Source organism: Anopheles bellator, chromosome 1, assembly GCF_943735745.2.
Source record: "Anopheles bellator chromosome 1, idAnoBellAS_SP24_06.2, whole genome shotgun sequence".
In the NCBI taxonomy this organism is placed as follows: domain Eukaryota; kingdom Metazoa; phylum Arthropoda; class Insecta; order Diptera; family Culicidae; genus Anopheles; species Anopheles bellator.
The window spans coordinates 37397973-37421491 of NC_071285.1; the positions used below are offsets into that span (position 1 = coordinate 37397973).

At 48.6% G+C, this 23519-nt stretch overlaps 1 protein-coding gene across 1 annotated transcript in view; it reads left to right on the top strand.

Annotated features, from left to right (window-relative positions):
- Positions 1-225: 225 nt before the first annotated feature.
- Positions 226-23519, top strand: part of LOC131215530 (uncharacterized) — a 48649-nt gene continuing 25355 nt past the window's right edge. Inside the window, exons 1-4 of the mRNA XM_058209920.1 lie at positions 226-412; positions 3618-3754; positions 8272-8397; positions 9993-10097. Of these exons, the coding sequence (XP_058065903.1) occupies positions 226-412; positions 3618-3754; positions 8272-8397; positions 9993-10097 (555 nt within the window). The remainder of the gene's footprint in view (positions 413-3617; positions 3755-8271; positions 8398-9992; positions 10098-23519) is intronic.

The window sequence follows — 23519 nt, forward strand, 5'->3', positions numbered from 1 at the left end:
CCCGACCCGTCCGGGTGGAAGTGAAAACATGACCCCTTTTTATGTTATTAGCCAAAGCAAAATAGGAGGCCTAATTTTTGGTCGAGAGTTCGGGCCCCGCGTATCGTTTCGACTCTGCTTAGAGAACCCCCTTCTCCATGTAGTTCAAACGTTTTAAAACATTCAGCATTGAACACACTTTATTTAAACTATTGTTTCCGTACTGTTTCCCGATCGTTTCAGAAGATGGCCGCGAATGCAATACATCTGACGTTTCTGGTAGGCCTGGGAGCGCTGCTGCTGGGCCTATGCTACGGGTGCAAGATATCGGAGTATCCCTGCCGAGGCGGCGCAAGCTGCGTTCCCCTGGACAAGTACTGCGACGGGCGTGACGATTGTGGCGATGGCAGCGATGAACCAAAAATGTGTACAGGTAAGCGGTTGGCGACATTAACAGTGATCAATTACGAGTCCTCCAGGCGCTGTCAAGTGACTGCAATTATTAATCGAACGAGATTAGCGGGCTCTGATCCCTAATTGATACGCTTTAATTTAATGGAAACATTTTTCTAAGCTCATCTTGCTAAGCGTAATTCAATTTGAAACATTCGATCAAGATAAGCGTCCGGTTCCGAATGGCTGGACGCCGGTGACAAGTGCAAAACGTGTGATGAAAGTTGCCACTACCTAATTGCGGGCTAAACTGAGCGGACCTAGGAAGTGGCCCTATCGAGCCTAAAGTGACCAAACAAGCTGGACGGTCCGTAGGGAGAAGGAAATTATTTTAATATATTCATCTTCTTGTCCGAATGCTTCAAAAAAAGAGAAACTCCAACCGTCCTTCGGGCCCGGTGTTTGTCGAATTAATTAAACAACCTTTCCTGGCTCCAGCGAAAGTCGGCGCACAGGTAGGGCTTTAGCTCCGTTGGTCGGTGGCCGTTTGTTTATTTTTACCAAACGTAGCCTAACGATTCGTTTGACTCGATTACTCTTCTACTTTTGCCGGCGAGTGAGAAAAAATAATATTTCCATTACGTCGGCCGCCATGGAAATCTGGGCGATCCTGATTTTGTTCCCTCTTCGCCTCGGCCGCCGTGGTCGTTTAGTCGATTTGGCCTGATTTTAGAAGGCCTCTCGTTTGTGGCAGAAGACAGACTTTGCTCGTTTACATTCGGCCTGCTTCTTGCTAGCTTCTTGCCGGGGACAGACCAGTTTCTTTATTTTTTTTCCGTGTGCATTTGCTCCAAGTACATCTTCTTTTATTATGTTTATACCAGTTTGCTCTGTGGCTTGGGCGTCGACGGGGCGTGCTACGGCCTTCGGTGCGCACCTTGTAGCCAAAGTGAAATTTGGCAACGGTTTTGCACAAACAAGCATCCAGCAGCCTTCCAGAATCCACATGAATCATGTGCACCGTACAAGGCCAGGCTGGAACAATGCCTGCGGTGTAAGAGCGCAGCATGAAAATGACAATCTGCCTTCTCGAGACAGCAAGGCGAGCAGGGCGAGCAGAAGGGACGCGGACGAAGCATCCCTTTTCGTATGATGTACTGTTGTTTATCTTTTATCTGCTTACTTTTTTTCCCTGGGCTTGTTTCTAAAGAAAACTCCCAAAGCGCAGAAAAGTGAACAGATGACACAGTTGGCTGCTGAGCTCGCTTCCAGGCACCGATGATAATGTAAGCGTCGGCGAAGAGATTTACTGACGCGTACGAGACGCCGAATAGTGGGGCTTCTTTGTCATTTCACGAAGATCTGAGGAAGCTTTCGAAGTGGCAACAGCAGTACATAATTGCGCGGTGGCTTCGAAGCCCGAAACAACTATGCGGAATCGCAGTTCGTAGTTTGAAACACGTAGCAACAAGGGATCGGCAATAGTTTTCATCGTTTCAACTTTCATTAAAAAATCATCCGTTTTACCTGTTTTACCATCATGTTCAATCAATTTTTACGCTTCAATAACAGAGGGTCCTGCTACTAAGTTTTGTTTTGTAATGTTGGTACAATCTTCATATTATGTTTTATGTTTTCATTTTATGTTAGGCTTCTTTTCGATCTGACATTTCATTCTTTGTTAGCAAGCTATTTAGTATCGACGTATTACAGTATGTTTTACAATGAAAAAAAAAAACAAGTATCGTGCAGTGATTGAATTTTTATTTTCAGAAGGAAAGCATGGAAATTTATGAGCGAATGTTGAAAGTATGTAAGGACTCTTCGTCTTCAATTAGTACATTAAGACGGGCGTTTTTTAGTTTAAACGTGGTGGTACAAGTCTTGAAGACGATCCACATCCAAATCGTCCACAAACAGAGGAAAAACTTTAAATCGTAGGATAAATACAGAATATCGTATTGGAAAATCGTCGGATCACTAAAACTGTGACTGTTGACTTGATAAGCTGTGTGTAAAATGGGTGCCGTATTCGCTAACAATGGGACAAAAATGCATTCGAACGTTAGTTTATAGGCAACATTTAGAGTTTTTCCTAAAGGATGAAGTGGATTTTGTGCATTGAATCATCACTATGGATTAGACTTGGGCTTAACACCATGATCCTGAATCAATACAAGATGCTAAGGAGTGGTGTGAACCTCATTCTTTGAGTCCGAAACGAGTTCGTGTCCAGAAATCGATCAAAAAGGTGTTCGCATCTATTTTGGTGATGCAAACTAGTAACATGTAAACTGCTGAAACTATAAATTCTGATTATTATTGTAACCTTTTTGATCAGCCGAAGGAAAAAAAACTCATGGTGTTGAACTCGGTTTGCAGAGGAAAAACATCTTCCTCTATGACCCTGAAAATGGCAAAAATTCGTTCGAGTTCAATTAATCGCAGTTAGAGCATTCACCGTATTCATCAGGTTCGGCCCCTAGCGACTTCCATCTGATGCCAGACCTTAAAATAATTCATACGTGGAAAAGCGTATTTTAAAGCCCTTCCAGTTTCTCTCTTCAGTGATGGAATCCAAACATTTGAATTTCGTTTCAAAAATTGTATTGATATTCAGACAGGCCATATTGAATGATAAAGTGTAATTCAAACCATAAAACTGTGTTTTCCTTATCGTGGCTAAAAATATTGAATTCAAAATTTCGAAGAAGTCCTCATTAGCACCGGGCAACGGTAGACCGCATTCCGTAGAAAGGCAGCGGCCCTTTCTTTGTAACGGCCTAGCGAAAAGTTGAAAGAAAACTTTCGCATACCACAAAGTTCGACCACAAAACGCCGCCAACACAGTTGCGGGGGCGGTTGGGACGCGCCGTAAAGTCATTAATTAATTTACACCTTCGGGCGAAGTTCGTTGCGCTGCGGCCGTTGTCTAAACTCACTCGCGTTCGCCTTGGCCTTGGGGTTTGCCTGGACTGGACTATTTATTCGGCACGAACCCCTTCCGAATGGCCGAACGGAGGTGGTTTGTTTTACGAGCAGTGAGCACTGTTTTGTTATTCCATTAGCGCAACAGTGCAACCCAGTGCCCAGTGTGGAAAGTGCGCGCCGGACAGCCTTGCGTTGCGTTGCACCAGGCGCCTCCATCGTTCGGCATGGTGACCTTTTAACTTAAGAAGGTGTTCGTTCGCATTATGGCTTTTTAATAGTTAATTTCTTTTCTTCCACATAATTTATGCTTACAGTTTGCAACCGGACGTACTACGGGGACATCGGCCGAACGTACACCCTGACCGTGCCGCCACCGCAGTGGAATCGCTTACCGTTTCTGTGTCATCTGACGTTTACGGCTTCCGGTCACGAACAGGGAGACATTGTGCAAGTAAGTACAGCGCGGGCCTTCTTTCCAATTAATCGCAGCATTGCCGATATTAACAAAAATGCCCGAAGCTTTTAACAGAAAACCCGTGCCGTGGAGAACGTGAAACCCACGCCAAATGTCGAGCACAGAGGTCGAATCGGGAACGGAATTCGAAGTGCTTCGGAACGGTCAAAAACACCCACCGGGTGCCATTTCGCGGGCTTTCGTTACGTTTTCACATCATTTTGTGGCTGTAATTGATTCGTTCTCCTACGAAAGTGAACGAAATGGAAGCGTTTAAAGACGCGGACGTAAGAGGCACGGAATCGATCGGATGGACGGGTCCTTTGACCACACACACACGTTCACTTCCCGTGCCCCGCTTCTAATGTTGCTGATGAGCTACGGGATAGATTATGGCCGTGAAAAGCTTCTCAACGCCCCCGGTCGGTGGTCTGGCCAACGCTCCTGGAAGCCAGGATTGCAAGATTGATTCGAAACTAATATCGATTTCGGGTGAATGGCGAATCCCGGGCGCGGAGTTTCCTTTCATCTACGGGAAGATTTGGCCGCCCCATTCTTGCCAGGATCCTGGCTTGAATTTCAGCCGAGGGCCGTTTTGTTTGGCAGAAAGATTTTCCGACTCGCCTTTACTTCCGGCTTCCCCTGTCTGTGTCTATGTGTGTGGTGGAAACAGAGATCGACAGGAGACGGACGGCGGTCCATAAAGAGAGAGAGAGAGAGAGAGAGCGAGAGAGAGCGAGAGAGAACGTCAGTGAGCAGCGTTAAACAAACAGCAGATAAAAGCGATTCGTCCGCGCGTTCACTCGTGTGTCTGTGACGGGCGTAATGAAGATTTTCAAAAAGGACCTCCCCATCCCGGCGCACGAGAATGATGGGAAAATCTCCCTTTTCTCGGCATTCAGCCGGCACCGTCGGTGGGAATTCTAAATGCAGCTCGCCTGCCGCAGGAAAAAGTGCTGGCAGAGTGCGCACTGCGAGGTTTTCTTTCATGTCTCAGGAGGCTTCCTTTGCTGCCGGGGAAACTTCTCGGAACACTCCCGCTGGTTCGTCCGACGCGCGAGTATTTGTCGGTGATTGTTCTGGCAGTTCAGCGGTTCGTTCCAAGACACTCCGACGAGTGACGATCCGCTTCTTGGACGTCGTAGAGCTGTCGATAAGACAAAGTCGCAGCCAGCAATGCGGGTGCCCCCGTGGGTGCCGGAATCGAAGCCGGCGCCCACGGCCGGTCCTGTCGGCTGGAAATGAAATGTAAATTTGGGCCACCGATGAGCGGCCCCATTTAAATTGCTAATCAATGGGCGCGAAGTGAGTGGGAAGTATGCGTATCACACTTAATGAAATAGCTCTCAGCTCGCCAATTGCGCCGCGCGGTATGCAATCCTGGCCCTGGCCGGCCAACCGGTCCCGGGAGCTGCGTGTGAAGTGCTTGTAAAGTTTCCGGAGCGAAGTTTTAATTAAATCTCCATTACAATGCAATGCTTTCCACGCGGCGACCACGTCGGTGATCGTCGTGAATTTTCCGTTCCCCTTTCCTCAATTTTGATCACCATCACCTTAGGAGGGTTCTTGCGCTGGGCCGGCCGGAGAGTCGATTGCGGACCGGATAGAATTATTAGCTGCCAGCCAGATGTATTAATCTAAATTTAGCTAATTAGCTGACGAAACGTGTGCACTTCTCATTAGCGTCCCGAGCATCGTCCCGAAATCACGGCATCGGGAACGGGATAAACATTTCGCTCGAGCCGGCCATTACGCCAGTGTCACAGCAACATCAACAACATGGGCCGGCGACATTGGCTACGATAACCGACTGTGTTTACCGACTGGTGCGCCTGGGTGTTACATCATCGGGGCACGGCTCTCGCTCTCGAAGCCAGCGCTCGGCGCCGTTGTTCGCTCATTAATCAGAGTCACTTTCGTTGAGCCCCAGCCAGCGAGGACGTAGGTTCCGGGACCCAACCGTGCTAAACACCCGTTTTAACCCTGCTGACAGCGGAACGTGACCCCGGCAACGGTGGCCTTCCCGTGGCCGGGGTTGGCACGCGAGCAAACACTTTCGCTTCTTGCGTTTAATTAATTATATCTCCAGTTTCCCTTTAGACGATGGGGGGCATCCAGGGAGAGCGGAGTGTCGTAATCAAGGCGCCCAGGAAAGAATCGGAACCGACCGTCAGCCGACCCGTGTTGCGCCTGGGTACCGCCGTTATTATTAATGCTCCAAGTTCAAGACGCGTACGTGTCGCATCCTTTGTCAGTCGGTGTTCGGGAACTCCGGAGCTCGCGGCCGAACGAGGCAACCGGGGCCGTTGTTGTGCCCACGAACGTACCACAACTTTGCTTGGTTCTATTATTTCGATTTTCGCTTTTCTTTGCGCCCGCCCCGACCCTGCCCTGCTCTATTTGCTCGCTGGATGTTGCCCAAGACCCGCGGCCCCGGGGCCACGCCGGAATAGGAACGGCGTCCATTCATCCATTCATCTCTCAAGTATGTTTGCTCAGTCAACAGTCAGAGAGAGAGACGCTAACGGCGGACGCTAACGAACTGATGGCACTGTGGATGATGATTTGTTTTTCCTTTGCTCTGCTCTGCTTGGGAACTGGGACTTCTTGGATGCCCGCCCGGAAAACCCAAGGCCACACGGGCCACGGGCCATGACGTAATGGCTTTGGCTTGCTGTGGAATGCTTTTTGTGAACATTTTTCTAAAAAATCATCCCATTCCGACGGCGACCGTGCACTCACTTTGAAAGTGTATGGCCCTCGCTCCACCGAAAAACAATGGCCCTGGCTGAGCCGTGGCCGGGGACAATACCTGGCAGCCAGGATTCAGGGGTCCCTTCTTGTGGTGTCACTCGTGCGGATTCAAGGATTCTTTCGTCCAACAATTCCGCCTTTCAATGCTTGCACAACTGCTCACTAATCAACGTTTCCTCTGTGCGGCGGCGATGAAACCTTGCGGATTTCTGACCACCTTAAGAAAATGGTTCGACAACACACACAGCCTGTAGGTCTCTAGCTCTTCCATTGTGCGCTCGGATGACCCGCTTTCCTTTCGTTCCTTCCGCCGCCGACCGCCGCACCGAATCTTAAGGCCCAGCCAACTGAATGGAAGCCGACCGGCCGACCGAATAAATTAGTTCCCGGTGTTCTGTCCGGTCGATGGTTTGTCTTTGGGTTTTTCTTTTTCTGTCCTTTCTTTTTGCTGCCGCCGCCTTGTGTGCCGTCTTGTGTTTTTGTCTTTCCCTTCCCGATGAAGTTAATGATGATAAGGCTCGGCCGGTTCGTGGGGTCGCACTTGACAGCGCGAACAGCTTGACGAAGGCCATCGAGGAGCCTGCCTGCCAGTTCCTTCCGCTGTCCAGTGCCATCGCTTTTTCTGCCGCCCTTTCTGCGGCGTTTAAGACGAGTCCGGAAGCCTGGTGCGGCCGGCCGAAGAACGGTTCCTCCAACTGACAGTTTTATTTCCCGCACAACTTGTCCACACCGCAAGCTGTGTCTGTGTTGCTGCTGTTGCCGATCCTGGCGACCCACTTTTTCCAGGATGTTCAGGATGTGAGGCAAAGGTTTTTGTCCGGCGTCCGGTTTGATAATGGGACGCCTGTCTGGCGTAGAGAAACCAAGGGCACTTTACATAACAGCTTCCGGTGACGAAGGCCAAGCGAAGCATTTTTGATTGCTAACCATGTTACCCATCGACCAAAAAAAAAGGGATCAAGAATGTCCGTCTGTGGTCCTGTGGGCTGCTGAGAAGCAAAGCCGTTCTTTACGGAGCAGGCCATATGTTGTTTTATATGCCACCCAGTGCCATGAGATGAAGCAGTTTCTTGGCATGGGAAAACGAGTCCCAATGAAGTCCCATCACTTTGACGGAGACGAGTGGCGTCGTAGCGTTTGTTCAGTTTATATTCTCCTCACAAATGACAAGCAATATTAGCACGCACGCAGTTAGGCAGGGCACCCCCCGGGTCCAGTTTTAAAGGTACAAAAAACGGACTCATCTGATAGCGGAGCGGAGGAAGAAGAAAGGGGTTTCCCTGGGCTGCTTGTTTTTCTTCGAAGGACCAGGGCCGTTTGTTTGTGTTCATATTTCAACCCCTCGCCAGAGGACGATGCATTGATGGAAGATCCTGTTAAGATAGGACATGCGTGCGCGCTGGAGAAGAAATTAAACGATACGCGTAGGCCTCGGCCAGGACCGCCGTCTCGAGTATCCAAGTGTAGCAGGGTTTCCGCTCGGCTTTTGCCTGCGAAAAGCTCGAGGGGTAGAATTACTCCCGGGCAGCTCTTCGTGGGAGAGACACCATCAAGAATTTATTGGGCCGGGGTGAGTTTCGAAAATTAAATTGTTGTTCATGAATGTGTGGGATCAGATCAAACGAAAGGACATGGTAGAGGTTCCATAAGATTTGACAGTACCAATCGTAATCGCATTCTATCTGCCTATGGGAAAAAGGACCTCCGAGTACAATTTCTGACGACATGCGCATTTGTTTCTTTCTACGTGAACCTTTCAGATAATTTTCGACAAGTTCACCGTCGGCCGGTTCGACGAGGGTCTCATTGATCCCGATATGGATTCGAGTGATGCCAGCCTCACGATGGGCGGAGATCTGCCCGGATGTCCGGAAGGGTTCATGCAGGTGAGTAGCCAGTTTTCCGGGGTATCCATGTCAACGTTTTAAAGTTTAACGGAATCTGTTTAACTTTTTTGATTATATGTTTTTAATGCTAAAATTACAAGAAGGTCCTTAAGAACTAAAGCACGTCTAATATTTCAACAACAACCAGCTGTCAACAAGCTTTATTCCCAAAATCCTAGTTCAGCACCGGACCGAACAGCTTGCCCCGTTGCAAACCGTAAACCGTAAACCGGTAAATCAAAGCCAAATTAGATCCCCGCTGTGCTCACCGTTGCTGTGACGCCGCCGGAAAAGTTTTCCCACCAGTTAGTACGGTGCATTTTGTAACATTTTGTGTTGCAAAACCTATCAACTACTGCCGCGTTTTCGGGGGGAACAAAGCTGCACTCGGACTGGGCCAAATGTTTGCCCTGAACTGAAGCTGACTCCATGCGCCGAGTGCCAGCGAAAATCTCGCCCAAGAAGGGGAAACTTTTCCTTTTTCCGAGCATCGAGCGTTCCGATTAGTGGGTCCGGTGCCGAGCAGCTGATAAAGGTCAGCCGAGTCGGCGCCGAGGACCCCCCGATGATGGGCTTAACGGTGGAGTTTGTTTAGTTGAAAGCCAACAGTGCCCGACCGGACCGGGCCCTTATCACCGCAGCGGCTGTTTGGGCAGCCAGTGTGCGGTTCCACCGCAAAAGTGCAGCCGTCATGTAGCAATAGAGATGTTGAAGTTGCTGGCACAATTGGCCGATACGGATGCCGTTTATTTCAACTTGTGCCTTGCCCGAATCGGAGCCAACGGAAAGTTATGTCGTTCGAAGCGCTTCTCATTCGAAGTAGAGGGAAACGTTCACGCAATTGTTAAATATTTAAAGCAAAGGCCATGGATGGCTCACCGAAAGAGGAAAGTTCACGTACAGTTTTATCCCTAGCGCGCAGAGAGTAAAATTCAATTGCAATAGGTGAACCGTTTTGAAAGAATTTGAATGTCCATACTGGTAATACGGGCTAGGTAGCTCAGCTCCACGTGACACATACTAATTCGGGTGAATCCCTGTAGCCGGCGAAGGGTTCTGATTTAGGTCCGAAAATGAAGCCTTTATTCAATTTATTTCAAAATAGAACGACGAATAAGATTCGCGCTCGTGCACCGAGCATGATTTATGCAATACATGTTTTATAGCAGCGGGCGCTACCCTTCATTAGCCTCGCATTTACATTCATCACCCAGCGAGCGGCTGTGGGTCCCCAGGATGTATCGAGACGGGATGTATGCTGTCACTCAGCGTAGCCAAGTAGCTATCGAAACGGGCTCGACGGATTCTCCGGTACAGAGCAGTCTCAAAATGCGTCCCCATGCATCAATCAATGTCTGCTACTCTGCTCGGTGGCTACCTTTCAGCTGCACCAGTGCTTCCCTGTCGAACAAAAAACCGAATCGAATCGAAGAGTACGAGTTTTCTTTTTTATTCTTCCTGGGCCAGGGGCCATCGACCCAAAAGTGGCCGATCTTCAGGGCAACCTTCACGCGAGGCGCACTCGAGTCAATCTACTTACCTTCGGGTCTTTTTTTAATCCGGTTTTTTTGTGTCCTATTTTTCTCCCATTCCAGCTCAGCGAGTTGGGCCGCCCGTTTACCGGTGGCTCCTGGTGCGGGAAGGCTTCCGGTCACCAGCTGTACTTCAGCGAAACATCCACAGTGACAGCATCTGTCAAGGTAATTTTAAGTTCACTTTCAACCCGAACCTTACGATATCTTACTGCGTCTCTAGGACTGGGGATGGGGATTTGGGAATTTTAGTTTCATTTCCGGCACACTGGGCCCGAGCTTTCCGAACGTGTTTCATGATTTCCGGCCAGCGCGGACCGGGTGCTGGAATGCGGGAAACTTTTTCGCCGCACCCCCGGCGTGGAACAGGGGAAAACAAGCGCAAAACAATTTTCCGTGACTACGACCAGGACCCGCGGGTCCGGAGCAGAGAGTGGGTTCGATGTCGGGCGAAACGCTTCGGTCGGACTCTGGGGAGGCCACGGGGGGTTTTACACAGTCTCTATCGTTACGTGTCGGAAAATGCAGTCTTGCTCCTTGCGCTCCGGAGCGGTCTGTGTTCACCGCTTCCTGCTCCCGCCGGTGCTTGTTAGCCAATGTAGCGGATGTTTATTTATCGCCCAACAGCGGATTCCGGTTTCAGCAGGGCATTTTTTGGGGCCAGGGCATTGAGTTACATGGCGTGCATCTTGGGAGTCGTCCGGGGCGTCGACACGAGTCAACATCGGCTAAACGCAGACGTTCTGCGGCAATCGACTGGAAGTTGGCTTTTTCATTATCTTTTCGTCCCATATTCCCGACATGTTGCAAGTTGTTTCGGATTTGGCTTTGGTGACACCTAGCAGCGGATTTCGATCATCTCTAGCGCCTCACGGTGGGTCCTGGGCGCTAGCAGGGGGTTCATCTCCATACGATTCTGTGGCCCGTGGCAAACCGGGTTTGGGCGTTTCTTTGTGCTGTGCTGAAAACTTGTTTCGACAAGAAAATCGTTCGATTGTCAGGGTTTTCCGTTTGATCCGATTTCCCTTTTGTTCAGTTCAGGTGATCAGGAGACTACAAGCACCATGAGATAAGACAGCATCGAGGGTTCGAGTGTCATTCAATCGTCACTGAACAGAAAAAATGAAACAAATCGAAGCCCGGGATATTTTTCCAGCTTTCGGATGGAGCTCCAAATGATCCGTGCGTGCGGTAGATTGATGCACTGTTCCTAAATCAACCCATCCGATGCTCCGATGTTTATTCTTCGTAATTATTCCAACAGCATGCTCCAATGGTTATGTAAATTTGCTTTACATTTCCATTCGATAAAATAAAACCAACCGCACCGGACCGATATGCTGAAACATTCAGCGCAAATAGCACCGAAATTATACTCCAATTCAGCCGTCGGCTGTGGACTTAATATTACCGTTTTACTACTGTTGACATTTGTTAATGAAACAATTCGCAGTGGATACAATGGAGCCACGGTTTGCAGGTGCTCAATGCGACTAATGTACGCAAATTAACTCATCAGCAACCGCACCGTGCTCGCCGTTGAATATAAAATGTGAAAATGGAAGACAGATGTGTCACGGTTTCGTGCATCACAAAGCATACTCACGCGCTCAGTGTTGCTCAAATTTTGTTACAACAATTCCGTTCCCGGAACAAGGAAGAGCCATTATGGGCTGGCAATTGGCCGGTGCGTTTATCGACCAAGATGAACCTCATTTCCGACGGCGTCCAGTGACAGTTTTTCATCTCATCACCCCAAAAATTGGGCAACGTAATCGATTCGATTCGTTGTATATACGAGCACCACAGAGCAATAAAAAGCCCATGTTGGGGCCAATGCTGTGAGTCAGCGCCGAAAATACATGAAATGCGCCAACAGTAAAAAATACACCGAATTTCGCAAATCGTTGCGAAAAGTGCAAACCAATCGCTGGAGCTCTGCCAGCTGATAGAGAGAGAGAGAGAGAGAGAGAGAGAGAGAGAGAGAGAAAGAGCGAAAGAGTGAGAACAAGAGAGTTGTGCAATTATTGTTCGAGGAATGAATTTTCTCACTCACCACCACATCACACCGCCGCAGAGCCACACACGCCCCACGGCCCCACGGGCTGGGTCCATATTTTATGCTACCCGCTGCACCACCGGGCCCCCGGCAATGTTCCCGCAGCATATCGGCAAATAACCTCCAGTCCAATCAAGACCACGGGCTGCCCGGCCCGGAGGCAGGAGGATTGGAAGTGGCACCCGGGGCGGCCAGGCGGCACCCTCGGGGGAAATGCAACAAAATGAGAGCGAAAACCGTAAAAACCCCCAAACACCGCGCCAGGGTGTGTGTGTGGCATAATTTAGCTCGTAGCGAGGCACTGAACCCACGGAGCCAGAGAGATCCGTGGCACGGAAGGCGCGCATAGCTCACACCATCAGGCGGCCGCCGTGCCGCGCGGGAAAAGGCTCTGCGTGGCGTGGCTGCGAGAAGAATTGCTGTCTGCGGTGATGTACTGCAATGTTATTTCGCTTTTTACGGGACCCGAACCGCGCGCGTGAACATGGCCGGGTTCGGCAGCCAGTCCGGCGCGAGTCCCTACCACCATTGCCGCTGCATGCAACATGCATTTTCATCATTTACTACCAATTCCGAAATCCCATTCTTTGGGGTTCGCCCGGGCACGACGGGACTCCCGAGAGTTGCCCGGGCCATCATTAAGCTGGGCCGCGGGGTTGGGCTGGGGCGGACAGGAACAGGGAGAGATTGGAACGCTCTGCTTCATTCTGACGTTGTTTCAAGGAAAATGTGTAACCCGAAATGTGGTGGGGAGAAATTGGTTAACGGAACGCCACGACCGCATGCAGTGGCGCACTGGGAGCAACCGCCTGTTCTTAGCTTCATCTGGGTTTTTGGCTTATGTTTTCTCAACACGTTCAACCCCCCCTGGGGACTGCACCGTATCGTGTGCACACGGATTTCTATGCTGTGGCCACGGTGAAGCGGAGCATAACGGAGGCTTAGGTAACGGCCGATATGATGCAGGTGAAAATTGGAAATTGGGTTAACACGGCCACTGTAGCCATTGGCTTAACTTCAACCGGCAGGATGCAGGATGGATGGATGAGGGTATGCCTCAAATCAATCTTCATTTTTTTGGGCCAGCCACGACGTTCAACTAGGCCGCCTCCGTTAGATCGCCGTCGGCGTGTTCTTCGTTCGGTCGATCGGGTTCCAATTTATTCATCCCCCTCAAATTCGTTGCTTACTTCGAAACGGTTCCTTTTTCGGCCAGCATTTGGCCGTTTTGAATCCTTTCGACCGATCGCCACTCACACAAACACTTATTATTGCATTGGCGTGAAAAAGAACGGTCCAGGAATCCGAGGCGAATGGAAAGTCTAGGGATGGGGCGAAATTTCGGGAATTTTCCTTCCACTTTTTGTCGCGCTCACTGCAGACAGACCCGGGTTTTTGTTTTGTCATCCTTTCTTGTCCACAGCGAACCTCGGACGAGTTGAGGTTACTGCAGGATACGGATTTACGCTTTGCAGTCCTCGCAGTCATCCTGTCGCTCAGAGCCTAGCTCACAGGAGCTCGAGTTTTGCATCATAACTGAGGCGAACTTTTCCGTGCACATATGACGCACTGCGAAAGATGGCCACTCTTTTTTTTTGCGCGGACACAAGATACAAATGAGCGGAACGGAACGTATGGGCGATTTCGAAGAATACGGCAAAGCGGAACAAATGCAATCCATGTGCTTCGCATAATGTTGATCTTCCCGCCGACGGCGACGGCCCGGCACGAGGCAGCGTAATAGGAAATGCAATTATCGCTGTTTCGGTGGCCGATCATCGTTCTGTGGGGAGCCTGTGGGTTGCGGGTTCGCAGGTCCTCGTCTCGTACGGTTCCGGCTACACCCAAAATTCCAGATGACCGGCTGCAGTTGAGCGAGACGATTGTTCTTCGGGGTGCTAATTGAAAGGAGCCGTGATCGAACGGCCAGCGAACGCAAAAAAGCGACGTTCGGTTTTTGTGCGCAACCTTCCACTATGAAAATAGCGTTGCAGTTGCGTTTCCCACCCCCCATTGTTTCACAAATTGCAACACGTTTTGTTGATTGCAATCCCCCTTTTTTTTTGGTGGTAAATTGGAACTCTAGTGCGCAGGGCGCTTTATGGTGAACGCCAGTCAATTAGTTGGCTCAATAAGCGACTGCCAGTGGGGTAATTTTGAGTGGGTGCAGAGTTTCCGAAACTTGTTCAATGGCCAACTGTACCAACAACGAAGCTCTAAGCTATCGCGATGGGACGTAATGAAGTGAAACGAAACAACCTAAGCAAGTCCGTGTAAGCGATAACGATACTCTCGAATGATGTCGAAACTTTTCAGCATCGTTCGCATATCGGTAAGATGTTCAAAAGTTGGCTAAATTTGTCAAGTACCAATCACTTAGCAATACGTGGAACCCAACTGGCCAGTTCAACGAAACTAATAGGCAGAGTGCTTTACGATCTCGATCGGCCAGACCAAATAGTCTGGGGCATTCCTGGTAGTCCGCAATACATGCATTGAATAACTAATTAGCAAGTTTTCTATGGTTGCTGTCTGGAAGACATAAGCGCTTGGGTTGGCTGTAACGCATTCTCTCACCTAATGGAATTGCAATCAAAAGTTCGGCCAAGATAAGGCTCTAAGGCTCTAAGGCTCCAAGACAGGCGGCTCCTGGGGGGCAATCCTTTCGAAGTGATGTTTCCATCAATTCGTCTTCCCAGCTATCCCTTAGCTGGGTGTGTTTTGCATCTCAATTTGACATTGAATCGGGCCCCAAATTTATCGCTGGCACATCTGTCGATTCGTCCTGCTGGTGCTGTTTGAAACTTGCAGGTGCACCACGGAGTGCTGGTGAAACTTTTTACAAAACACGAACTTCTCCTACCTGATCCGAGGTCTGTCGCGTGGTGCAAATGGGTCAGCGAAGTTTTCATTTCCACTGGTCCTTGTGCCGGTTTCGGAAGTCAATGTTATGAATAAAATTTGCTCCATGCACGCGTTATCACCCGAGTGTGTTAAGTTGTACGTTCGCTGGGTCCCCTTTTCTGAGGGCTTACACCTTCCGTACCTGTAGCGAACTACCAATCCTGTTGCCGGTTGTGCTGATCAGTTGACGCAGGAACCCGGCTCAGTCTGATGCTTTCCGGTAGCTGTTCGTCGTTGTTCCGGTGACATGCTGACAACGGCCCAGATGAGAACGAAGAAGCAAACGTAGCAAACCACATCGAACTTGGATGGCATTCGTTTGACTTGTAAATCGGGACGTACGCTCGTTGGCCGTACTTTCGTATGCAAACCGGTGCGCGTGTATGCGGAGCTCGTTCCAATACTCGCTGACTTCCATAGTCCCTTGCTGTAATTGTGTTTGCCGTGCAGTTAACGAGAGCAGCCAGGGTGGGACGCAGGGAGGGATGTTTCTTCCGGTGGGCTGATTTTGGAAATGGAGCAGTTGGTTGAGTTGGAAACTGGAACAGCTCTCAATGTCAATACGTATGTGAAAAGCTGGTTTGCGACTGCAGGCGCCAAGAGGTGATACAGAGAGGCAACCATTTTCGTGGCTGCTAAAGTTGAAGATGTTCTAACGTTAAGTCCACATGTGAAATGTTTTCAGAAAATTCGTGAACCCATACAATTAATGTTGGAAATGCACATTTTATATTACGCGTCGATAGCCAACGGGTTGTTAAAAAGGGATTCAAATGCCATTCCGAAGTTATTTCAAAGAACCGATCAAGTTATACAATAAAAAATGTCCAAAAGGTTCTCCTCATTATACGTTTCTGGCAATATTACCTTGTGCATTTGGCAAAGGATTTCATTTAGATGAAAAACATTTATTTAGTTTGCAATTTATCTTTGAAGACCATATCGACTGTTGTGCCTTAAAAAAAAGTTTAGCGGAGATCATTGATCATATTGCAATCAATAAGATACGAACTGAATAAAGGACAGAAGAAAAACCGAAAAACTGCATGAGAAATTCTGCTCAAAAGGAACTCATTTCTCCATCAGATCGTAATTGAGGACGGAAAGTGGATTTATTTTGAGAACACTAAAAAGAAAAAAAACATGCGTCAGTCCAGAAAAACCATCAATTTCAGCTGCAAAACCAGACGGAACGAATTATCAGAGAGACGGAAGAAATGTGTATGGCACATACTTTAAATAAAATATGAGCTTTTCATTTCAATACGACAGACATGTGATTTCTGTGAAACAAAATCCGATTTCGCACTTTTAGACCTCGTATTTAGTTACCGATTTTTAATGAGTCTGACCTTAGGGGCGTTAGCGACACTCGCTGAGAATACTCTGAGTCGTCTTAAGCATACCCATCGCTTCGTTTGCGACGGTCCAACATAAACAAGAAACAAGATTCCAAGAAACTGGAGATCGAGATATGTTTATTAAATATGATTCTAGTGAGCTAAAGGCAACGTCGAGAGCACAACAAAATGACTAACATGTTTTGTGCCGTTACTGTCCTTCTAAATCGTATCATGTCTCAACCAAAAGCACACGACTCCTGCAATTTAACAAGAGCGTAGAATAAATTGCTTCAAGCCTTAAAAGGTTGTCCAAACGCCCAAGAATGCTGGATGCTTCTTTATGTTCCGTTCGCATAGTTAGTGCTTCATACATTCAACTAAAACCAAGAACGCAAGTCAAACGTTTCGAAATGAGCGGAATGTTCCGAAACTATTGGCAACAAACTCCAGCGACCAAGTTGTTTTGTGCCGCTTCCCAATTAGCTGCCATCGCACACCATCCGAACCGACGACTTTGGAAGCCACATAAACTTGGGACAACATTTTAATTTGATATTCCTACGCTCTCCGATTGACTGCGACACATCGCCACCACGTGGAGTCGTGGGGGGAGCCGAGTGCGGACTTGGCGGTCCTAAATAAACATGTGTGGTCAAAATGAGAGGCTTTTGGGTTGACCGAAAACTTTCCGATTGTGTTCGTGCGTTCGTGAGTTCGGTGACCCACTGGAGTCCATTAGGCGTCGCTCGAGCGAGCGACTGTTTGGGTCGGTTTCACCCGAGATGGGGTAAAACCTGGAGCGGAGGGTCTGAGTTCGGAAGGGATTCGGCAACATTCCTACGAGCAAGGATGGCCGAGTGGCAAAAAATAAATACGGTCCCGTATCATTTTATTTCCTACGTTCCACTTGAACCGGCGAAGGTTGAAACTGACAGAATGGCCACACGCGACGATACACCATTGTCCTTTGACTTCGCCAGACTGCCGTTTAGCGTCCTCCGTGACTCCTTGTCGGTCGTCCAGGCGGTCAAGCATTTGGAGATGAAAATCATCATCCTCGGTTGAAGCCCAAACTGAGCCCAAACCAAACACTGTCATGAAAATTTTCATCTTACCCCCCGAAATTGTGAAGGACCTTTAGAGAGAGAGAGGCCGAGGTGAAAGTTGTGCCCTATTTGCTGACTCAAACTAAACATTATTGTAGCGGTGACCAAAGGGTCACCGCTTCAAGGCCGTGGCCCAAACAGGCTGGCGGAACCAACGACCAGTCAACGGAAAAATCCACTTTCCAATGCCTCCGATACGCGGCGATAGTTGACGTGTTTCTATTTTCCGGCTGTCCTATTTTTTGCGGCCAACATAATAAAGATGTTTGCCGCAACGTCAACCCCGGGCGGGGTGGTCGATGGGTGAAAATGATGGGCACTGGGCATCGAGGGTCCAATCGAGGCGGCCGAAATCGAACGGGAAAAACGTAAATTTGTTTGTTTAGGCAACAAACAAATGTGTCCCCTGATTTGTGAGAAATTGTTTCCTGGCGCACTCAACGGTGAAACGGGCGGAATTAATGTAAACAATCTCAAACGGCATCCGCTCCCGAAACGTATGTGCTGTGTGTTGGAGGTTTTGGGTAAACATTAATCTGTGATTACGATCAACGTGATTTATTTTACCATGCTGCTTGCACCGTAGGCTAATCCGTTGGTGCAATAAACGAAAGATAAAACATAATTATGGAAATTGTGCTGTGACCGCCGAAGACTTACACGGGCGCCTGGTTCGTGTCGAAAACAAAACACTTAAAAACAACATAATCGCCATGTCGTATCTACGCTTCCTGAATTACTTAATTACCATTCAATTTGACTTGCGACCGGCACCTACCACCATACATGCTTAAGCCAAAACACTGCTTCTTGGTAAGAAAATTGCACACCAACACGCCAAAAGGAGTATTTTTCGTCAAACTGGACCTGGTACGTGAGAGGCTTCCTGCCAGTTGGCCCCAGGCCGAACCGAGGCAACACCGGTAATGTGGTCATTTCGTGGGAAGAATGAAAATATACGCGAATTACTGTAGCACAATCAACCTTAGGTTAGGACCCTGGGCGTCTCGGGTCAGACTAAAGAACTTCACGTGCTTGGCCGGGCAACCTCGCCCGAAACGGGCGGGAACCGTATGCATGAAAGAGCATAAGCAATTAGCTGCCACTTTAGCCGAAGCCAGAACCGGGAGCTAACCAACCCGCGCCCGTGCTTCCAGGATACACATGGTCCGCGTCGGAAGGACGAGAATCTAGATAAGTCAACTGCCGGTGTTCCACGGCGCTGGGCACACTCAGCAATAAATCAGCTTTTAATTGAGTTAGCTCCAACGGGGCCCTAGTCAGCGGGGCCACCACCACATCTAGCATCAAGGCAACGAATTCGCAGAGCCGAGTGCATTGGCTGTGTGGGTTGGCGAAAAATCGGTAATTTGCATCCAAGCGTGTGGGCGTGGGCCGAGTGGGATCGTTGGAAACCGAATCAAAACAACAATTAGATTGTGGGGAAATCTTGCAACTTTATCTGGGTTTTGTAGCCCCCGGGCATCGTTTGTATCGTTTTTGTTGATTCTAACCGATGCTTTGCCTTTTTTGCATTGTTTTGTGTTGGATTTACCTTGTTTGCAAAGTTTCACTCTATGTTTCGATCATTCCTTTGGTTTAAGCAACAGTTGGAAAATTGGATCCCTTTTTTGTATGGAACGTTAACGAACAATGGTTTCGAAAACGTATAAATCTACGTGGTCGTATCGAAATGAATAATAATCGATAACACATTGCGTCAGAAATGCCGTTTCTCCGAACCAATTACCTAACCTTGGTAAGGTTGCAAGCACTTCAATTATTCAAATCAACTCACAGTAATTTTATTCATTTTATTTAATATAAAAAGATTTTAAGAACGAACTTTGAGAAGTCTCTGAAACGTAGAACGGATTGTAATTCCCCCCCAGTTGTTTTTGGTAACTTGTCCAACGTACAACAGTAAGTCGCTAAGTCTAAAGTACCTAAAGAAATCTGTGAATCTGTTTTGAAGCTAACAACAATGTACCTGCTTAGTGCGACATTGAATCACATCCACGAGAAAATAGTAGAAATTCCTTCAACTTCAAGGGGAAGAGAGAGAAGAACCTAGAGAAGAACCTGCTAAACAAACCTTACAGCTGAACAAAGCCTAGATAAGTCCTATGGGAAATAGCGTTCTCTAGGTATTTGGCTTGTGGCTAATTTTTTTTACTTTATTAAAGCTACGGATTGGTAGTAAATTCTACACAAAAAAACACGTCCCGAACACGCCTAAATGTAGGCAATCCACATTCCATCAATGGATTCTTATCCTGCAAAGCCCCCGAAACCAGGAAACACAAAAATTTGTAATCTCATGTCCTTCCTGCAACTTTTGGTAAATTTTTTCATTAAAATTAAAGGAAGCAAATTCGTCAAAGTGGTTCAAGTTAAAAACGACTGCTTAATCCAGCCTCTTAATATGTTAACTGCAAACATCACCATAGAAATGGTCACACTTTGCATTGATAACGTTGTATTTTCGTTATTATTAGTTAATCAAACGTTATTCGTTGGAAAAATTGATAAATCAAAGAAATTAGGTCAAATTTGTAGTGGTACAAATTGCCACTAAAAGACTGATGTCGCTTAAATTTCAATTTTTTTCGCCATTCATTTCGGCAACTTAATGAAGCTGTTGCTGAAAAGAAAACCCATTTTCATGTTCCCTAAAACAAATGTGGCCCGAGATTAAAGATACGCCTGTGTAATTATCACAATCGATCTCCTTGAGGCCCCTTCTTCGTCTCGGACCACCTGCCTAGCCTTCCCTGGTGGGTTTCCCCCCGTAGTTAACTAATAACCAAATCATTACTCGTCACACCTACACCCTCGGACACACACAGACACACACGAGCACAACCGGCGCTTGAGGGACTGCTGATTATGGGTTTGCTGTAACAACGGTGTAACTCTCTCTCCGTCTCACTCTCTCTCTCTCTCTCTCTCTCTGCCTCGAATCACGACCCATTCGCCACCAGCCCTGCACCAAGGCGCTCCGGAAACGGTTTGCTGAATCTTAATCAAAATCTGCCAGCAAAGCTCCGAACGACCATTAAGAGCGAGATTAAATTTTAACTTTCCGCACTCCTACGCCCACGGCTCGCCCACGTCGCCTCCGTGCCTCCGTGTGGGTTTACTTTCTGAGATTTCTGCGCCAACCTCACCGTGTGGCGTCTTGTCGCGACTTCCCCCGGGTTGGTTCCGAGTGCCGGGCTCTGTGAGACTTCCGCTCCGAGCCCGGCGGCCATAAAAGACGGCCCCGTCGAAATCGCCTAATTAGTGCCGGGCGGTGGTTGGGTTCCTCGTCCCTTGCCACCGACGAAACCGGAAGCCTCCGCCGTTCGATAAGGACCGTAGCGCACCTTTCCGGGTTCCGTCGTGCAAAACGCCTGGCAGCGTAAAACCCATCCTTCAGCCGTTCAGCGCCCTCCGGGGAATGCTGCTGCTGCTTTCCTCTCCCGGCACAACCCTTTTCGGGAACTTTCTTGGCTCTCTCTTTCTCCCTCACGCGAGTGGCCTTTCTCCGGCGGCGTTTAATGGAGGCAGCAGCTTCTCGTGCACCAGCCACACTCTGCTCGGAAAGTCTCGCCGTAAAAAGCGCCCGTCGTAAACGTGTTAGGCCGGCCACGGAACATGCACGCAGCTCGGAGTAAACGGACTCCGGACAGAGCAGTCTCCCCCCGGGGGGGATGGCAGATCGGTTCAAATAGATTTCGTAAATTTACGACACTAATATCGGCAAATATTAGCAAATAATCGTTATCGATACGGAGGGCACACACGAGACGTCGTCCCGTGCCTGCCTGCCGTGACGACGGCGCTAGAAGGCCGACCGACCCAGAAATGAGCTCTCAAACACCTTCGGGATAATTGATAATGATGATGGAGCAGCGATGGAACCACCGGCGGCTGCTGCATCGACGGTTTCAGCGACTCCTCGCTGGCTGCGTTCGTTCTCCTTGCGGAAGATTACCCCGAACCGTTTAGTGTCGCCGGAGCTCCGGAGCTAACGGAGAACGTGTACCGCACCCGGGTGAAGCGTATCGTGAAGGCGTGCCAGCGTCTTGCCGGTCCGCACTTGGTATGCCTACGGCAAGCCGGGCAGTGTAATTATGGATCAAATTAAATTTTCCCCTATCGCAGATCAGATCCCGGTGCTCCCGTGTTCGGAAGCCTTCCACTAGTAGGGGCCGGCCAAATCAAGAGTTTTCGCTTTCGCCAGCAACGAAGAGAAGCCAACGAAACACCCGTTCCGAAGCGTTGCCGGCAAAGAATCGGTGTGAGCCACCAGGCGTCTCCATTGCGAGTCGGAACGCCGAGTGGTTTCGTTTTTGTTAGTCTACACAAAACCGGATAATAATCACGTTTCGGGTGATAGTTGATCCTGACACTGGGGCCCTGACCCGGAGTGGTCAAGGAAAGCCTCCGGTGCAGTAGGCGGACATATTTTGCCATTGTTGCCACACTGCCGGCGTCAACGTTCCGGATGTATTCCGGACGCTGGGTTCGAAGAAAACGAACGCAAGCCCCGTGTCACAGCAAGGGTCGGCTACGTGTCGAGTTAGCAATTAAATACCGAGCTGAGCCTATTTGACACACATTAGCCACGGATCTTTCTAATGAATGGGAACATGTTAATTTACCAACACCATATCATTATCGTTTGAACCATCTATCTGCTGGTGGCCTTTGTAGTGCCCAACATTGGACGAAGCCGACCACTTGTTAGTGTAATTATGCAGAGCACTGTTACTACGTACGATTATTGAAAATTGTTTACATCAAGTAAAGGGTCTGCCAAATAGCAAATGTTTGCCGATTTCAAAAGCATCAGTAACTAAAGCGATAAATAATATTGTACGAGTGTCCAAAAAATAACGGGAAACAGTTTTCTTTGCTTTGGGTTCAAATGTAGACATCAAATGCTGCACAGAGTAGGGATTACTTAAATGGGAACAAGGGAGGGCAAGTGTATAAATACGGCCCGGTCCGTTCGTCTAAGACAAAAAACTAAGTACGAGTGAATTCCCGATATTTTTCTGCCACAGTTATATTCGTTAATTGCTTAGCTAATAAAACTAGCTCAATATTGTGCACACACTCAATATTTTGTCATTTGTTTAGAAAAACATAATTTTCCTTATCAAATATACAACACTTGACAGAGCTCCACACAATTTTCATTTGTTTGTACAACAAATTACCACCTTTTACGGCCGCCTGTTGGTTTTCGACATAATCATAGACGATGTTTCAGCAATTATCGTGTTTGACGTGACGGTTTCAAACACGATTAGCATTTGTCGAATCGGCAAACAGCCACCTTGAACAATAGGATCACGGTTGCTTCATTATGCAACGGCTCATTGTTCGGCTGCCGTGAAATGTATTCAATTTGCCTATCGTCTCGTTTTTCGGCACCATAATTGCCATCGAAGACAAATTACGCCCAACATATAGACGGATTATGGCATCAATGTGTTTGGGATTGTGGTCAGGGATTGTGCCCGCTGCCGACCGTCCTTCCAGTCGGACCACTTTCGTCCTCATCCGCTATCCTTTTGCCGTGTGCCTCGTGCGGATGCATACAAAATATATTTACTTCCTCGGTAGATATTCTGTCCTTCGGAAGCGAAGCCTAGCCCCGCCCCCGGGTCGAGCTCTGGCTTAAGAAGGACTCTATCTTTTCAATAACATTTCAAATTTACATCAATTCTTCGCACCGTCCCGGGCCACACGGATGCGTTTCCGGATCAATCCCGGTCGCCCGGCTTCGAAGTGCTTCTTCCCAACGGGGAACGGGATCACGGACGGATCATGCCAAGTGCTGCCACTGTTGCTCGGAAAACAGTTTTCTGCCCCTTTTTCCGCGGCGCCCTCGGCACTGGCACTCGGTTTTAGTTTTCGCTCGCTCGAAAAACCCATCATGAATATGCATTAATTCCAGAGCGAGCGTGTCCCCGGTTCTCTGGCCGGGTCCCGGGGCCGGACCAGGATTACCGGGCGGCCCGTGTGCGAAGTGCTTACACTCCGGAGCGTCACCCGTGCATGTCTATCGCTCGAGGTGGGAGTTAGTTTACTTCCAACTTCGCTCAGTCGACCGCCCGCCCGCCCGGAGGACGGCTTCCCGTTCGGCCAACGGGGCCCTTTCTCAATAAACGTATATTTCATT